The sequence below is a fragment of the Nannobrachium achirus genome (assembly GCF_963921795.1).
Source record: "Nannobrachium achirus genome assembly, chromosome: 1".
Taxonomy (NCBI): Eukaryota; Metazoa; Chordata; class Actinopteri; order Myctophiformes; family Myctophidae; genus Nannobrachium; species Nannobrachium achirus.
The window spans coordinates 60,775,651-60,791,304 of NC_137810.1; the positions used below are offsets into that span (position 1 = coordinate 60,775,651).

The following is a 15,654-nucleotide window of genomic DNA, read 5'->3' on the forward strand; positions in this document are numbered from 1 at the left end:
TAGGCCTGTTATAGCTTCACCAGCGGGTCAACTTTTGCATAACACATTTTTGGAACAAAATGCCTCAAATCACGCATTCAGCGTCCGATTGCCGTGAAAGGCCCAAGAAGACGTGGCACCCTTTTCACATTGGCCTATTATAGCACCACCAGGAGGCCAAAAAACCTACCTGACCTGCCGGAGACCTGTTCTTGGAAGAACACTGCTTCTAGTTTTTCTTTGATTTCTTTTCCCACTTTTCTAGCTTTTCCTGATTTTTTCCGCTGCTTTTTTCCTTTCCTACCTTTTCCTGGCTTGGCCACTTTATTGCTGCTTGTAGCTATTTTTATTTTTATTTAATTGTCCATACCGTTAAGTTCATGTAATAACACTGCTTGTCTGCATTGTAGTTCGATTACCATTTTATGTCAGTAACGTCAAAGAAAGCACTGCCTGCGATCTTGACTTTTTGTACTTTTTTGGCTTGAAGCGAGCCACAATTGTTTCAAAGGAACAATATTTTCCAAATTTTCCAATTTTATTATTATACATTTTGTTCAGTTTCTTAGCACATTTATTATATTATGGTATTACTCTCTGTAATAATAACCCTTTCATTGTGTGGTATGTTTCACCTCAGATGTGTTGGGTTCATGTTACCAGAGCGATGAGGATAACTCCTTCAATCTGCTCAACAAAGAGTCTCCAGTCTGGGGAACAAACTGTGTCCAGATGGCCATGGCTGCTGAATCACTCCTCTTCTTCAACCATGATGGATTAGAGGTTGGTGCATCTCTGACTGTTTGGTTCAGCTGGTCACTGTCTGAGTTATGTTACTGAGTTATAACTTATGGTACATTTACAGCACAGAACGGTCAGCCAGGCCGGTTTTGAGCTCAGATAAGATACAATAATTTGTGTTTTCTCTCTAGCCAAATGAATAGTTCCTGTTAGCATCATGACTGTGAGCTGTGATTAAGATTGCAGGATCTATCTATCTATACTCTAAAATCCAACTTTCCAGCAATTTACTCTCATAGTAACAAGAGCTAAAACACAGTAGCACAGTAGGATGATCTTTCTCTGACTGAGAATAGGTTTAGGCATGAGGAGTGATGATTGGTTAACGTAGGGTGCAGAGTTGGGCAGGTCTTGCCTTTGTGGGGTGCAACAATACTGAACCGAACCGGTATAATGAACCGAATGGCCCTGTCCCGAACCGAACAGCCCATACCGAATGAACCGAATTTCTTTCTTTTCTTTTTTTTTTTGGTGTGGCCACATAAAAACATAATTTTAACTCTTTCTGTACACTTTTTTGGAGAAAATCTTCCTCCTAGTATAATCATAATACCTGATTATTATGTTTTGGGGGGAAACAAATGATAGCACCCCAACTTAAATATATATATATTGCACCCCTAGCCCCTGAATCGTTGCACCCCTAGCCTTTTGGGGAACCCACACGTGTGCGTGCACACGCACGCATGCACACGCGCACATGCGCGCACACACACACACACACACACACACACACACACACACACACACACACACACACACACACACACACACACACACACACACACACACTAATATACAGTAGAGCCAAGCTGTAAGAAAACAATTCTGTGTAGTGAAGGCAAAATATTTTAAGAAAATATCATCTCATGTAAATCAAGTGACATACAGTAATTCACACATCTGTGTGTCACAGAGAAATGACTAAAAACAGACTTTTCTGCCTCTCAGTCTTCGCTGTCTAGGGTGTGGTGGGGCCGCATGGAGAGAGACACACCATTGTGGAAGTTCCTTCTCACCTTTTTCTGCCCCCTGCTGCTCTGCATCAACCTCATCACCTTCAAGGACAGGTTAGCATCCAGCCTTACATGTTTAACATTCTTGTTAAAACCGGCACATCTTGTCCGAGGGTCAGTAACGCCTCAATGTCTATAGTCCTGTCCTTGACCTGTTGTGACATTACATTGTTGTGACATCACATTGTTGTGACATCACATTGTTGACCCATATTTGGCAATGCCCATATTTGGCAGTGCCCATATATGGACTCTCCCAGATGATGCCCTGTTAGGGGAACCACACTAACAGAATCCCTTATATGCCCATATATGGAGATCCCTGATGTCATCAATATTAAGCCCATATCTGTGAATGCCAATACAATATTGTGTCAGTCTACTGACCCGACACGAGTCACACTTGCTAATTAATTCCGTCCTTGTCCCTTGTATGCCCATATATGGAGATGCCTGATGTCATCAATATTAGGCCCATAGCTTGGAATACCAATATATGGACATATTCTGTGAGTCTCATGTGGTCTATAACATAAGACATCTATGATGTCAGACCCTCAGTCATATCCATATTTGGGAAAACATTTTGTCCCCATTCTGTCCAACTTTGTCCAACCGCAACTCGAATCACACTTGCAAATGAATTCCGTCCTGTGCGAATTCCGTCCTGCACGACCTCAGGGCGTCTTACTCGTATAATTATTACCCAAACTATAAATGAAATTCAACATTTTGTTAACTCTTAAGCCCCAGGGGGGTCCAGGGGAAAAATCCGCCTAAAATGTATGCCCAAATTGGAACAGTTGTGGACACAAAACTACAATGATTGTGGCTACTCTTGACCCACCAAATGTCAGCTAACCCCTGAAAATTCACACATGCAGTGTAAAACATCACATTTCTCTTACCAAATTGTCCTGCTGTGATCATTTAGCTAGGAAAAGATCATTGAAGAAGACCTCCGCCTATGGAAATTCTGCCTTCTGAATAGTGAATGAGCCTCAAGACCTCATTGAAAACATATATAGTGAATAGAGAAATTGTTCACCAAGGTGTCATCAATTGATAGGCAAAATTGTATGAATATATTCCAAACTATGTAAACTCTACAGATGTTTTAGTGAGAATAGTGCTGTAATATTAGTAATGTTAAAGTATAGGGTGAAGACTTATAAAAACGAGTAACAATACGTAGTAATAACACTGTAATATGAGTAATGTATGGATGAAAAGTACAATGGCAGCTGATTACTATGCTGTAGGACCACTGTAACAATAATCAACAAAGAAATTGTAGTTTGATTTGGTCTCTATTGATTTATTGACATTTATTGACAGCTGTTCAGAGGTCAAGAGGTTAAGGATAATTTAGTGTGTTAATCATGTTTCTCCACCTCACAGTCATACAGACGTCCCAGGATGGAAGAAGTGTTTGCATCACTGGGTTTCTGTCTGGAGAGCTCCCATCTCTAGATTCACGAGCAATGCAGTGATGTACCACCTCTTCCTCTTCCTGTTTGCCTACGTGCTGCTGATGGACTTTAAGCCACCCCCTAGTGGGCCGTCCATCAGTGAATGTGTGCTGTACTTCTGGGTGTTCACCTTCTTATGTGAGGAGATCTATGAGGTGAGGAATTTAATTTAGCTTTTTGCCTAATTGTTGAGGAGGCTCCAAATAAAATAATTTCGGCGCAATGCAATGTTGCCTTACAGGCTACAGCTGATTGTCTATCAAATGTAATCTATAAACTTAACTTAGGTTTGATTGACGTGTTTAATTACTTTCAGACTACTGTGGGCTACGGGTATATGACTTTCTGTCAGAAGATGAGGCTGTACTGGAAGGATTTCTGGAACAAGTGTGACATCATTGCCATCATTCTGTTCACAATTGGTCTCATCTGCAGGTTGGTGCACAGACATTTTTCTTTAAGTGAATAGAAAGCTATGATAAATGCAGAAAACTTGATAATAATCCTCAAATCATAAAAATAGGAGTTTAATTAAAACTAATTACATTAGATAAAATGTGTTGTCTTCTGCTCGTATGCTTCAGGATGTTTGAGTGGTCCTATGAATTTGGACATGGTGTCCTGTGTATCGACTACATGGTCTTCACACTCCGTCTCATTCACATCTCTGCCATTCACAAGGAGATGGGACCAAAGATCATCATAGTTTGCAAAATGGTAAGATAATAAGACAAATATTAACGCTCTTTAAGCACGCTGTGAAGGATGCATTGGTCACTGATATTATAATGAATACAAAATGTATTTGTTTCTGTCTGTTCAGATGAAAGATGTCGCCTTCTTCCTCTTCTTCCTGGGGGTGTGGCTTATGGCATATGGAGTAGCCAGTCAGGCACTGCTGTATTCCTATGATTCCGACCTAAGTCGTCTCTTCCGTCGAGTGTTCTACAGACCTTACCTCTACATCTTTGGAGATATGAATCTTGAGGAAATAGATGGTGTGTGTGTGTGTGTGTGTGTGTGTGTGTGTGTGTGTGTGTGTGTGTGTGTGTGTGTGTGTGTGTGTGTGTGTGTGTGTGTGTGTGTGTGTGTGTGTGTGTGTGTGTGTGTGTGTGTGTGTGTGTGTGCGTGCGTGCGTGCGTGCGTGCGTGCGTGCGTGCGTGCGTGCGTGCGCGAGAGAGAGAGAGAGAGAGAGAGAGAGAGAGAGAGAGAGAGAGAGAGATAGTGGGTCAAGCACCACAGATGTGTAGGCACTAGGGTGCTTAATCTTCATCACTACTGTTATACAATGTGATTCAACACAATGCACATAATTTAGCTTTACATTTCAGTTCAAATCTATTTATTGTTGAACTGTATGTTAGTAGGCTCTGCATCTGTCAAGTTTCTGCTGGATATTGTATTCATTTAATTACTAATTATTTGCTAAAACATATTGGCTGTCATCTTAAAATTGCATCCTGGAACGGTATGCCATTCCCAACAGCCGTATCGATATACATGAATACATTTGGAACTCACCATCTCTCCCAGTGTGAGCAGCAGAGAGAGAAAGCTTCTACATTGACAGACAGGGATCTTTATATACTTAAAGACTACTTCCCCCATTGATTCTCGAAATGAAGCTGAATTAAAACTGACACTAATTTCAGGATATCCTTATCAAAAGATTTAGTCGGCCACTTTGTTAACTATTTTGTTCAACCAAAGTATTGTAAATATATATATTTTTTAATCAAAGTGTCTCGTAATATAATACTGATCTCTGGGGTGGAATAAGGGCATGATAAATGTAGGATTATGGGTCCGGGTACTAACGTATAATTTGTTTTTCTCTTCAAAATAAAACTCGAAAAAGGCCAAATTCCCATTTTTAACTTTAAAATGTAAAATGAAAAACAGAAAACAGGACCATAGACCGTTTTTCTAAATGTCTGTAAACATTGGAAATCAGGTGGAACCAAGTTGAAAAACGCTCTGTTTTCCTTTAAAGCCATTTGTGTTTTCTTAATTTCCCTTCAAGAACAGAAAACAGAAAACAGAACACTGACCCCCGTGTTCCGTTGTTATATTATCCATCTGCACTCAAAGTCAAGTGCAAAAGACGGCTTGTTCCATAGTTCGCTTTGATTCACCGTCATTGTCAATGAAACCAACCAAAAGGACGTGGCGGAGGACCTTCAAAATAAAAGTCACGCCAGCTGAGCTACCAGTCCAAGCGCCAACGACTTGCTGCGTGTCTCTCTCCCATTTTCTGTCAGTCTACTCTCCTATCAATAAAGCTATAAAAGCCCCCAAATAAAATAAAAATAAAAGTCACATGTTTGAGGATTTTACTGTCAGGAAACTTTGCCAATTAATTGGTTGCCTGTAGCTTCCATACCATAGGGTAGCTTCAGATGAAACAAACGTGTTTATGTGATATATTGCTATATATAGACCCTATAGTTATATTATTTTAAGAGCCATATTAATTAATAATTAGGTGGGGAATTGTAGGCTTAACCTATTGCATTATGCCAGTGGTTCTCAACCTGTGGGTCGAGACCCCCTGGGGGGGGCGGGGGGGGGGGGGGGGGGGGGTCCCCAAATTATTTCGGGGGGTCCCCAGATGATTAACCTAATTGTTTTTCTCTCTCAACAAACCAACATAAAGTTTAAGTGTGAAGCGGGTTTATAAAATGACAATTTAAGGACTTTCTAATACCTCTAAAATGACAAATTAAACATTGGCCAAACTGTCAAATATTAGAAAATTTGAAATTGTGAATATAGCCGATTTACATGCTCACTGAGCATGTAGATCTGCTATTTTCACAATAGAACTGTGTTATACAAAATGTAATGCTTCAACTCTTAGTGCTCGTCAGGGTGGGGGGGTCCCCAGTGAAAATATGATTATTTTGGGGGTCGCCGCCTGAAGAGGTTGAGAACCACTTAATTATGCAATATAGGCCTACCTTTCCCCTTTTAATTGCTCTCCTTTTTGGGTAGGTAGGTCATATGCAATTTACTCATGACCTACCTACCCAAAGACATCTAGTAAAAGTCAGCAGCAAAGGCTCCCATAACCCACCTTAAAGGTCATATTTGGCATGTTTATGTATATAGGCTATATAAGACACCCTAAGGGCGAAAAGCGCCCTCGCCCTAAAGGGTGAGGTCGCACAAAACGGAATTCATTTGCAAGTGTGATTCGAGTTGCGGTTGGTTGTTTAAGTTGGACAAAATGTGGACAAAATATTTTCCAAAATATGGATATGATGTCCATATATCAGGGATCTCCATATATGGGCAGGTCAGCTATAGACATTGAGGCATTTGTAAATGAATTCTGTCTTGGCCATATATGGAGCTTCCATATATGGTCATTGCCAAATATGGGTCAACTGAGGCGTTAAGCTGCCTTATGCACACAAACGCACGCACGCACGCACGCACGCACGCACGCACGCACGCACGCACGCACACACACACACACACACACACACACACACACACACACACACACACACACTCTCTCTCTCTCTCTCTCTCTCTCTCTCTCACACACACACACACACACACACACACACACACACACACACACACACACACACACCACCACCACTCACTTCACACTTTTTATTTTATTTATTTTTTAAATAGAGATAAAGATGGATGGATGGATGGATGGGGGACGGACAGACAGACAGACAGACAGACAGACAGACAGACAGACAGACAGACAGACAGACAGACAGACAGACAGACAGACAGACAGACAGACAGACACCACACACTTGGAGAGGTGGGAACCTGGACATCTAGGAACTAGGGACATGTGGGCACTAGGGACCTGTGGGCACTTGGAGATGTGGGCACCTGGACAACCTGGTACTAGGGACATGTGGGCACTTGGAGAGGTGGGCACCTGGACAACCTGGTACTAGGGACATGTGGGCAATTGGAGAGGTGGACACCTGGACAACTGGGTACTAGGGACACGTGGGCACTAGGGACATGTGGGAAGTTGGAGAGGTGGGCACCTGGACAACTGGGTACTAGGGACATTCAAACGTTTCAAATGTTCTGTAGAAGTTAATCATGTTCATTTTGTCACATGATAAATGTTTTGCACTTATACATAGGACTTTTCCCAAACATCATGAAAGCAGAAAAACATTGTGAAGCACTGATCAATGACAAAACTTCGCATTTAACGGTAGAGCTATAGATTTTAAATGTAATTTAAAGGTAGGCCTATAAAGGGCCATTCACACTGAGCAGTAGCAATATAAGTATATAACAATAAAAAATATAGTTTTTAAATCGTTCTAAGCCAAGTGGATATATGGCAGTGTTATCACCAACTATATAAATATATATATATATATATATATATATATATATATATATATATATATACAATGGTGAAATATAGTTATAGTTATCTTTATAGTTATGTGCCCAGTGGGAAAGGCGCTTAAGCACGATTATAATTGCGACCGTACGGAGCATCTACTATCAAACCCGTCAGAACCTTGACCTTCAGTGGGTAAGTAGATAGGTAACACCTCAATGTCTATATCCGACCTGTTGTGACATCACATCGTTGACTCATTGACCAAGGCAGCTTAACGCCTCGATGTCATAGCTGACCTGTTGTGACATCACATTGTTGACCCATATTTGGCAATGTCCATATATGGACGCTCCATATATGGCCACTTTTCGCCCTTAGGGCGTCTTACTGCCAAAGATGACCTTTAAGGTGGGTTATGGGGGCCTTTGCTGCTGACTTTTACTAGATGTATTTGGGTAGGTAGGTCATAAGTAAATTGAAATTGCATAATGACCTACCAGTACCTACCCAAAAAGGAGAGCAATTAAAAGGGGAGTGGTAAGCCTATATGTATATTGCATAATGCAGTGGTTCTCAGTCAACCTTTTCAGGCCGCGACCCCCAAAATAATCATATTTTCACTGGGGACCCCCCCACCCTGACGAGCACTAAGAGTTGAAGCATTACATTTTGTATAACACAGTTCTATTGTGAAAATAGCAGATCTACATGCTCAGTGAGCATGTAAATCGGCTATATTCACAATTTCAAATTTTCTAATATTTGACAGTTTGGCCAATGTTTAATTTGTCATTTTAGAGGTATTAGAAAGTCCTTAAATTGTCACTTTATAAACCCGCTTTACACTTAAACTTTATGTTGGTTTGTTGAGAGAGAAAAACAATTAGGTTAATCATCTGGGGACCCCCCAAAATAATTTGGGGACCCCCCTGGGGATCTCGACCCACAGGTTGAGAACCACTGGCATAATGCAATAGGTTAAGCCTACAATTCCCCACCTAATTATTAATTAATATGGCTCTTAAAATAATATAACTATAGGGTCTATATATAGCTATATATCACACAAACACGTTTGCTTCATCTGAAGCTACCCTATGGTATGGAAGCTACAGGCAACCAATTAATTGGCAAAGTATCCTGACAGTAAAATCCTCAAACATGTGACTTTTATTTTTATTTTATTTGGGGGCTTTTATAGCTTTATTGATAGGAGAGTAGACTGACAGAAAATGGGAGAGAGACACGCAGCAAGTCGTTGGCGCTTGGACTGGTAGCTCAGCTGGCGTGACTTTTATTTTGAAGGTCCTCCGCCACGTCCTTTTGGTTGGTTTCATTGACAATGACGGTGAATCAAAGCGAACTATGGAACAAGCCGTCTTTTGCACTTGACTTTGAGTGCAGATGGATAATATAACAACGGAACACGGGGGTCAGTGTTCTGTTTTCTGTTTTCTGTTCTTGAAGGGAAATTAAGAAAACACAAATGGCTTTAAAGGAAAACAGAGCGTTTTTCAACTTGGTTCCACCTGATTTCCAATGTTTACAGACATTTAGAAAAACGGTCTATGGTCCTGTTTTCTGTTTTTCATTTTACATTTTAAAGTTAAAAATGGGAATTTGGCCTTTTTCGAGTTTTATTTTGAAGAGAAAAACAAATTATACGTTAGTACCCGGACCATTATGAAGTTGCTATGATGATAAATTTGTTTTTATATTTGTATAAAAGTGACAAAACAGTGGGACATGGACCAGCATTGCAGCACCAACAAAACACTGATAGATGACGGTTATGAGCCATGCAGGAATGAGTACAACAACTGGCTGGTGGTGATCCTGCTGGGGGTTTTCCTGCTGGTCACCAACATACTGCTCATCAACCTGCTCATCGCCATCCTCAGGTAGAGAACCAGCCATCTGTCTGTTACTCTCTGTCTCTCTTCTTGGTTTCCTAAACTCAGCCCTTATTTCCTCTCATCACCTCTGATCTTACCTCCTACACGTACCTTACCTTCCCAACACGTATTAGTGCTGTAATAGGCAAAACATTATTGTTCTAGGTCCAAGAACCTTTATACCAGCTAAAGTGAACCTGTTTTTAGTTATCTGTGTTGTAAGGCCAGATATCTCGGACAATATAATGTCCAATCAGGATTAGTCATGCTTCACAATAAATAATATACTGTAAATAGTAAGACGGAATTCATTTCCCAGTGGATTACTAGCAACTCACCAGCTTTCTAGTTCCCATCAAAGTGAACCTGTGTTTTGTAAACTTTTTGAGTAATGTTATCCGAGCGGCTTATCCGGATTGGGCGGCTGAAGTGAAGCTTTTCCCAGTATTGCATCTTTCTAGTTTATATGTTCTTGTTTGATTTTTTTTTTCTTGTTCCTTCAACCCTCCATGCAGCAACACCTTCAACAAGGTGGAGGGGAAGAGCGAAATCTACTGGAGGTTCCAGCACTACAACCTTGTGGTGGAGTACAATTCCCGTCCTGCTTTGGCTCCTCCGTTCATCATCTTCTCCCTCGTCGTCTTTTGGATGTTCCCTAAGTGTGACGTTGACGACCCTTGTGGGGGTCTGTAGATGCTTTATGAATCATAGACGTACATCCTTGGTATATACAAATTATTACACATGTTGACACATACTGTGGTCAGTATTTGATTGTATTAAATCTAATGAACACAACACATACTTACTTTAGGTTACATAGTGTGATTTGAAAACATGCGTGATGTCTTGAACAACTTGAGAATCATTTGATAACTGTCCATCGTATTGTCTGTGCCTGCATGAATCTATTAATGAATGAATCTACTAATGATTATGAATGAATATATACATGAATATTAGGGGTGTAACGATACATTTTAACAGCGATATGATACGCATCACGGTAAATGGTTAACGATACGATACATGGACGATATTGGTTCATTCATGGTGATACGATACAATTCGATTCAATGATTTAAAAATCGATATAGTAACTATTTAGCAAAATGAAATCTGTGTAAAACGTGTAAAAACACTATGATTATCTAGCAAATACAGATATTATATCTCAACACATATGGACAAACCCACCTTGACATGAACACGAGATTACACACATTTATCGATTGACCAAGAGTAGCTATATCGAATGGAAAGGCAATTAGACCCCTCTTTTTCATTTTGCCTCTTAAAATTGCCGAATACAAGGCACAAATACTTAGTTTCCATACAATCAATTATTTGCATTGCAAAACAATTCGATAACGATTACCGGATTTTAAAACGATGCGATACGATACAAAGACAAAACAGTACGATATTTTGCATTTGCAAACGAAATAGTAGATCATTGCAAATTAAAATCGATTTTTCGATTCAGTTACTATATCGTTACACCCCTAATGGATATGAATGCATAAATGCACAGGTTATAATGACGGGAGTCGTTCCTGGGACATTCTTAATAAACTGATCTCATCTGTACTGAATAATGTGTAACCTTGCTTTTAGTTTCTACCAATCATTACATTGATTATGATGGTAACCAATGTAATGATTTGATTGTCTGGGCCAACCTCAGCTCAGCTGCTTAGATACGGTGTATAGGGTTCCCCAATAGGCGGCCCGCGGGCCATTTGCGGCCCGCGGGGGGCTACTGTCTGGCCCACACCAACCCCAGTAATAATGGTGGTATAAGAGCAGCAACAACACTAGTATATCGTCGTTGTCGGGTGGAAATCTCGTATCCCCAAATTTGTACGTTCTTTCACAATCATACAATCATACAAGGCTGTCGCACCAAAGTAGTGAAAACAGCAGATCTACAAGCACACAACGCCTCGCACCGCGAGGCGTTGTGTGCTTGTAGATCGGCTTGTAGATCGGCTTGTAGATCGGCTGTTTTCACTAGTTTAAATCATTTTGGACATACAAGATTTTCACCCGACAACAACGAAAACTTTCACTGGAGTAGTGGGAACGCCACTGTCCTCCCCTGCAATGTTGTGGCCCTCGGCTTGGTACCCTAGACATAATTCGGCCCACTAATTGGGGAACCCTGGTGTATACTGTTCATGGTGCATGGCAATAATTTAACCTTTCCCCCAAGGGTTGGACGTGGACGGAGATCACACAGATCTTCCAGAAGTCAAGAAATGGGAGAGAAATCAGAAGCTGAACTTCCTGAAAGCCCAGAGGGAGATAGAGAGAAGCAGTGACTCTGAGAGGATTAAGCAGATTGCTGACAAGTAAGATTATAAATACTTTATTGGATTTAACTTCATGTCAATCACTAAATGTCCTGACTCCTGACTGATAGAGAGCATCAGACAGGCAACCTGTTCACATTATAAATGTCTCTATGTACCGGTATATTAATCTGCTGCTCAATTAGTAATCATTAGTGTGGTTGCCCCTGCAAGGCAACCAGACTATAGTACTTGTCCAACTTTATTCCATCCATCCATCTTCCATCCCTTCCTAGATAAACTTTATTCTTGCCGAGCTACTCCTCCCACAGTTTTGGTGGCACGCACTTGGGTCATATGTCAAATTGACCGACTTCATCAGGAATCGATTCCTTGCATTTTGCTAAGAGATGCGTTACTTTTAGTTTAATTTATATAACTTTTTTTAAATTCATTTTCTCCATTGACTTATATTAAGTTTTAACTTTTCCCAAATATGGAGATGTCTGACATCATAGACCACAGGAGACTGACACAGTATGTCCATATATGGGCTTAATATTGATGACATCAGTGATCTCCATGTATGGGCATGAAAGGGACAAAGACTGACACTGAGATCTCCATATATGGCCATTCATTTATTAGTGAATAAAATGTTCCCATTCACTTGAATGGGGAAAATTCAAATGGTAAGACGAAATTCGTTTGCAAGTGTGACCCGCGTCACGGCAACCACACTTGCAATTTCCAATTGCATCTTTCTAGTTTAAATGAGGGACGTCCCAGCACGCATGCTCATCTTCACATCAGCTCAGGGACATGCTGGCCATTGGGGAAAGCGGGACAACTCCCGAGCGGTCGGTTCATTCCCGGCCATTAGGAGAAAATTTAAAATAAAATGTCGGCCTTCGTTCCATTTTGGGGGCTGGGCGGCCAACAAAGTAAATCGTCACTGTCGGGCAGAAACCTCGTATCTCCAAGTTTCAAATGTATACATTTTTTCGCAAAACAATGCCCTGCTTCATCATACAAGGCTGCACAAAAGTAGTGAAAACAGCAGATCTATAAGCACACAACGGGTGTGCTTGTAGATCGGCTGTTTTCACTAGTTTAAATCATTTTTAGACATATAGTCCGAGCGTTTCAGGCAAAAATCGTGCACTTTATGAAAGAAGCATGAAATTTGGCACACAGTTAGAACATGCCATATGGAACATTTTTGGCTATAGGGGCATCGCAGATTTGTCTTGGGAAACTTGTGGGAGCCAATCAAAGTTGCTCTCATAGACTTTACTATAGAGTCAAATAATACAAAAAATAAATATGCTTTAAGTAGCATGTGAGGGGTCAAACTAGGTGTTATTCAGGATTCTGAATCCAATGCAAGCATTTGTTTTGCACGAAAAATATTCCTTTCCGAGAAACGGCCACCACAAAACCTTGAAAAGTGATGACTCATCACTAAACCATAGTTATATGGGGTCCATTTTTTAGCCCAAGGAATGTTTTTCCTGCAAAACAAATGTTTGCATTGGATTCAGAATCCCCAAAAACACCTAGTTTGACCCCTCACATGCTACCTAAAGCATATTTATTTTTGTATTATTTTAATCTACAGTAAAGTCTATGAGAGCCCAACTTTAATTGGCTCCCACAAGTTTCCCGAGACAAATCTGCGATGCCCCTATAGCCAAAAATGTTCCATATGGCATGTTCTAACTGTGTGCCAAATTTCATGCTTCTTTCATAAAGTGCACGATTACATCAAACTCATGTAATTGGCCCACTGGCTTGTCACTTGTCATGATCTGAAATGGCAAATCTTTGAGTAGCAGGGCCTCTCCAACTATTTTTCCCGGGCTGAATCAGGGGCCCAGCACGTCCCTGCATCAGCTACATTCTCTACCTACTGTATGTGAAGGGTGAGTTATGAAATAACGTGTGTTTTGACAGGGTGGACAGAGTGTCAGGAGCCACAGTCAACATTGACCAGAGACTGAGAGCTTTGGAGACCAAGGTAACGTCAGTCCAGATGTTCATTTATTGTCCTTCCATCCTCAGGGTCTGTTCTACAGATAACCATTGGTTTGTCTGTTGTTTTTGTGATGAATCCTCAACAACTGTTTAATGCAAATGTTGGTCTCTCCATTCTGTCAAGGAGTTTTATCATTTAAATATTGACATTCATGCCCATATGCTGTTTTTACTGTTTGTGTCCACTAGATGGAGAAATGCTCTGACTCTCTCAGCCAAATCCTGGATCTTTTGACCAAACACCGCCCACCACCACCACCACCACCACCACAAAGCCTTGCTTGAATGCTTGATTCTGATTTCAATCTCTTATTTCAGTAGTCTGTTATTGATGAATATATCAAAGACTCAGAGCTGATTGGCTCAGATCAAATACATACATTAACCATTTCAGCCCGATATACATTTTGGCCGTTAGAAAATAGCCAATCTACAAGCTCATAATGTGTAGCAATGCGAATCATTGTGAGCTTATAGATATGCTATTTTCAAAGGATTTTTACACACATATCTTTGTATATTTGAAAACGTGTGAAATGGGACCCTCTCCATAATGAGTACTTTCTAGTTTGGTACTTTAAGTACATTTTGATACCAATACTTTTGTACTTTTACTCACTTAAATTTAGAATTCAGGGCTTCTTGTAACAGAGTATTTCTACATCGCAGTATCGATACTTTTACTTAAGTAAAACATTTAAGTACTTTTGTCCACCACTGCCAGTGCATTCTATCCCTATCTCTTTTTAAACTGAGTTTGGGGCTTTTGTTTTTTGAAACTCGAGGTTTTATTTTGAAAGATGATTATTTGAAGAGATTTTATGGGAAAATCTTAACACTTATGTTGCAATGATTTTTTCCGGCCAATGTCCCGCGTTGCCATGGTTACCATGGCATAGACTTCCATGTAATTGTGCAATTGTGTAAAAAGTGCACGCCCATGCCTAGATGATGCACCACGTGTGTGCAGGCTGTTCACAGCTTTCAAACAAAAAAATCCGCTTGGAAATCCGTTCAGGCATTCATGATTTATGAGCCATTATGTTTTCTTCAGATGTAAACAAACATGGCTGCCATGTTTGAAAGAATGGGTTGGTATGGGGGTTAAACATGCAATTTCGCGATCGCGATCATGCCTAACACATTTCTGGAGGTCCAAAAAAAAATTTGGATTTTTTTTTTTTGAAAAAACAATTTTTTTTTTTTTTTCAAAAACGGCCCAAACTCGGGAAACTCGGGGTTGGCACAGCACTAGTACCAATACAAACTCGGGAAACTCGGGGTTGGCACCAGATGTGTTAATGTGTTATATCTAGAAAAACAGGATTAGCTACTTTTATTTGAAAAAAACAATATATTGGGCTTTTATTTTGGAGAGCTATAATATCGGAGGGATTTTATATTAGGAGACTCTTGGTGAGCTTTTATTCTTGACAAATGATATTTGATGATTGTTAGAAATGTATGTGACTTAACTTTTTTCACCTGGGGTTGGGTCTTTTATTTTGAAAGAATTGTGGCTTTTATTGTGAAATATGATGCATGGAGATTTTACTTTTTTACTTGAAAAACAAATATGTGAGGGGGTGTTATTTTTAAAAAGGATAAGTTACTTTGTGTGGAGCTTATATTTAGAAAAAAGTGAATTTGTAACTTTTACTTTTGAAAAACAATATCTTTTATTTATTTTTTAAGAAACTTTGGTGAATAAAGAGCACCTTTGTTGCACTCTGAACATGACTCTGTGCTGATTTCCAGCCACTCATTGGGCTAACCTTCACAACCTTCATAAACATCTGTCCTGATTATGCACTG

General features: G+C 40.2%; 2 protein-coding genes across 2 annotated transcripts in view; both read left to right on the plus strand.

Annotated features, from left to right (window-relative positions):
* LOC308289136 (cytosolic phospholipase A2-like) overlaps positions 1-15,654 on the plus strand; it is a gene marked incomplete at both ends in the record, with an annotated part of 173,178 nt that overhangs the window by 113,395 nt on the left and 44,129 nt on the right. The gene's annotated exons all lie outside the window — the stretch shown is intronic.
* Positions 1-15,654, plus strand: part of LOC308302244 (transient receptor potential cation channel subfamily M member 5-like) — a gene marked incomplete at both ends in the record, with an annotated part of 53,856 nt that overhangs the window by 13,102 nt on the left and 25,100 nt on the right. The window contains 10 exons of the mRNA XM_080746502.1: positions 620-762; positions 1,732-1,850; positions 3,198-3,423; positions 3,585-3,703; positions 3,853-3,985; positions 4,092-4,266; positions 9,343-9,514; positions 10,024-10,193; positions 11,724-11,862; positions 13,759-13,822. Of these exons, the coding sequence (XP_080602628.1) occupies positions 620-762; positions 1,732-1,850; positions 3,198-3,423; positions 3,585-3,703; positions 3,853-3,985; positions 4,092-4,266; positions 9,343-9,514; positions 10,024-10,193; positions 11,724-11,862; positions 13,759-13,822 (1,460 nt within the window). The remainder of the gene's footprint in view (positions 1-619; positions 763-1,731; positions 1,851-3,197; positions 3,424-3,584; positions 3,704-3,852; positions 3,986-4,091; positions 4,267-9,342; positions 9,515-10,023; positions 10,194-11,723; positions 11,863-13,758; positions 13,823-15,654) is intronic.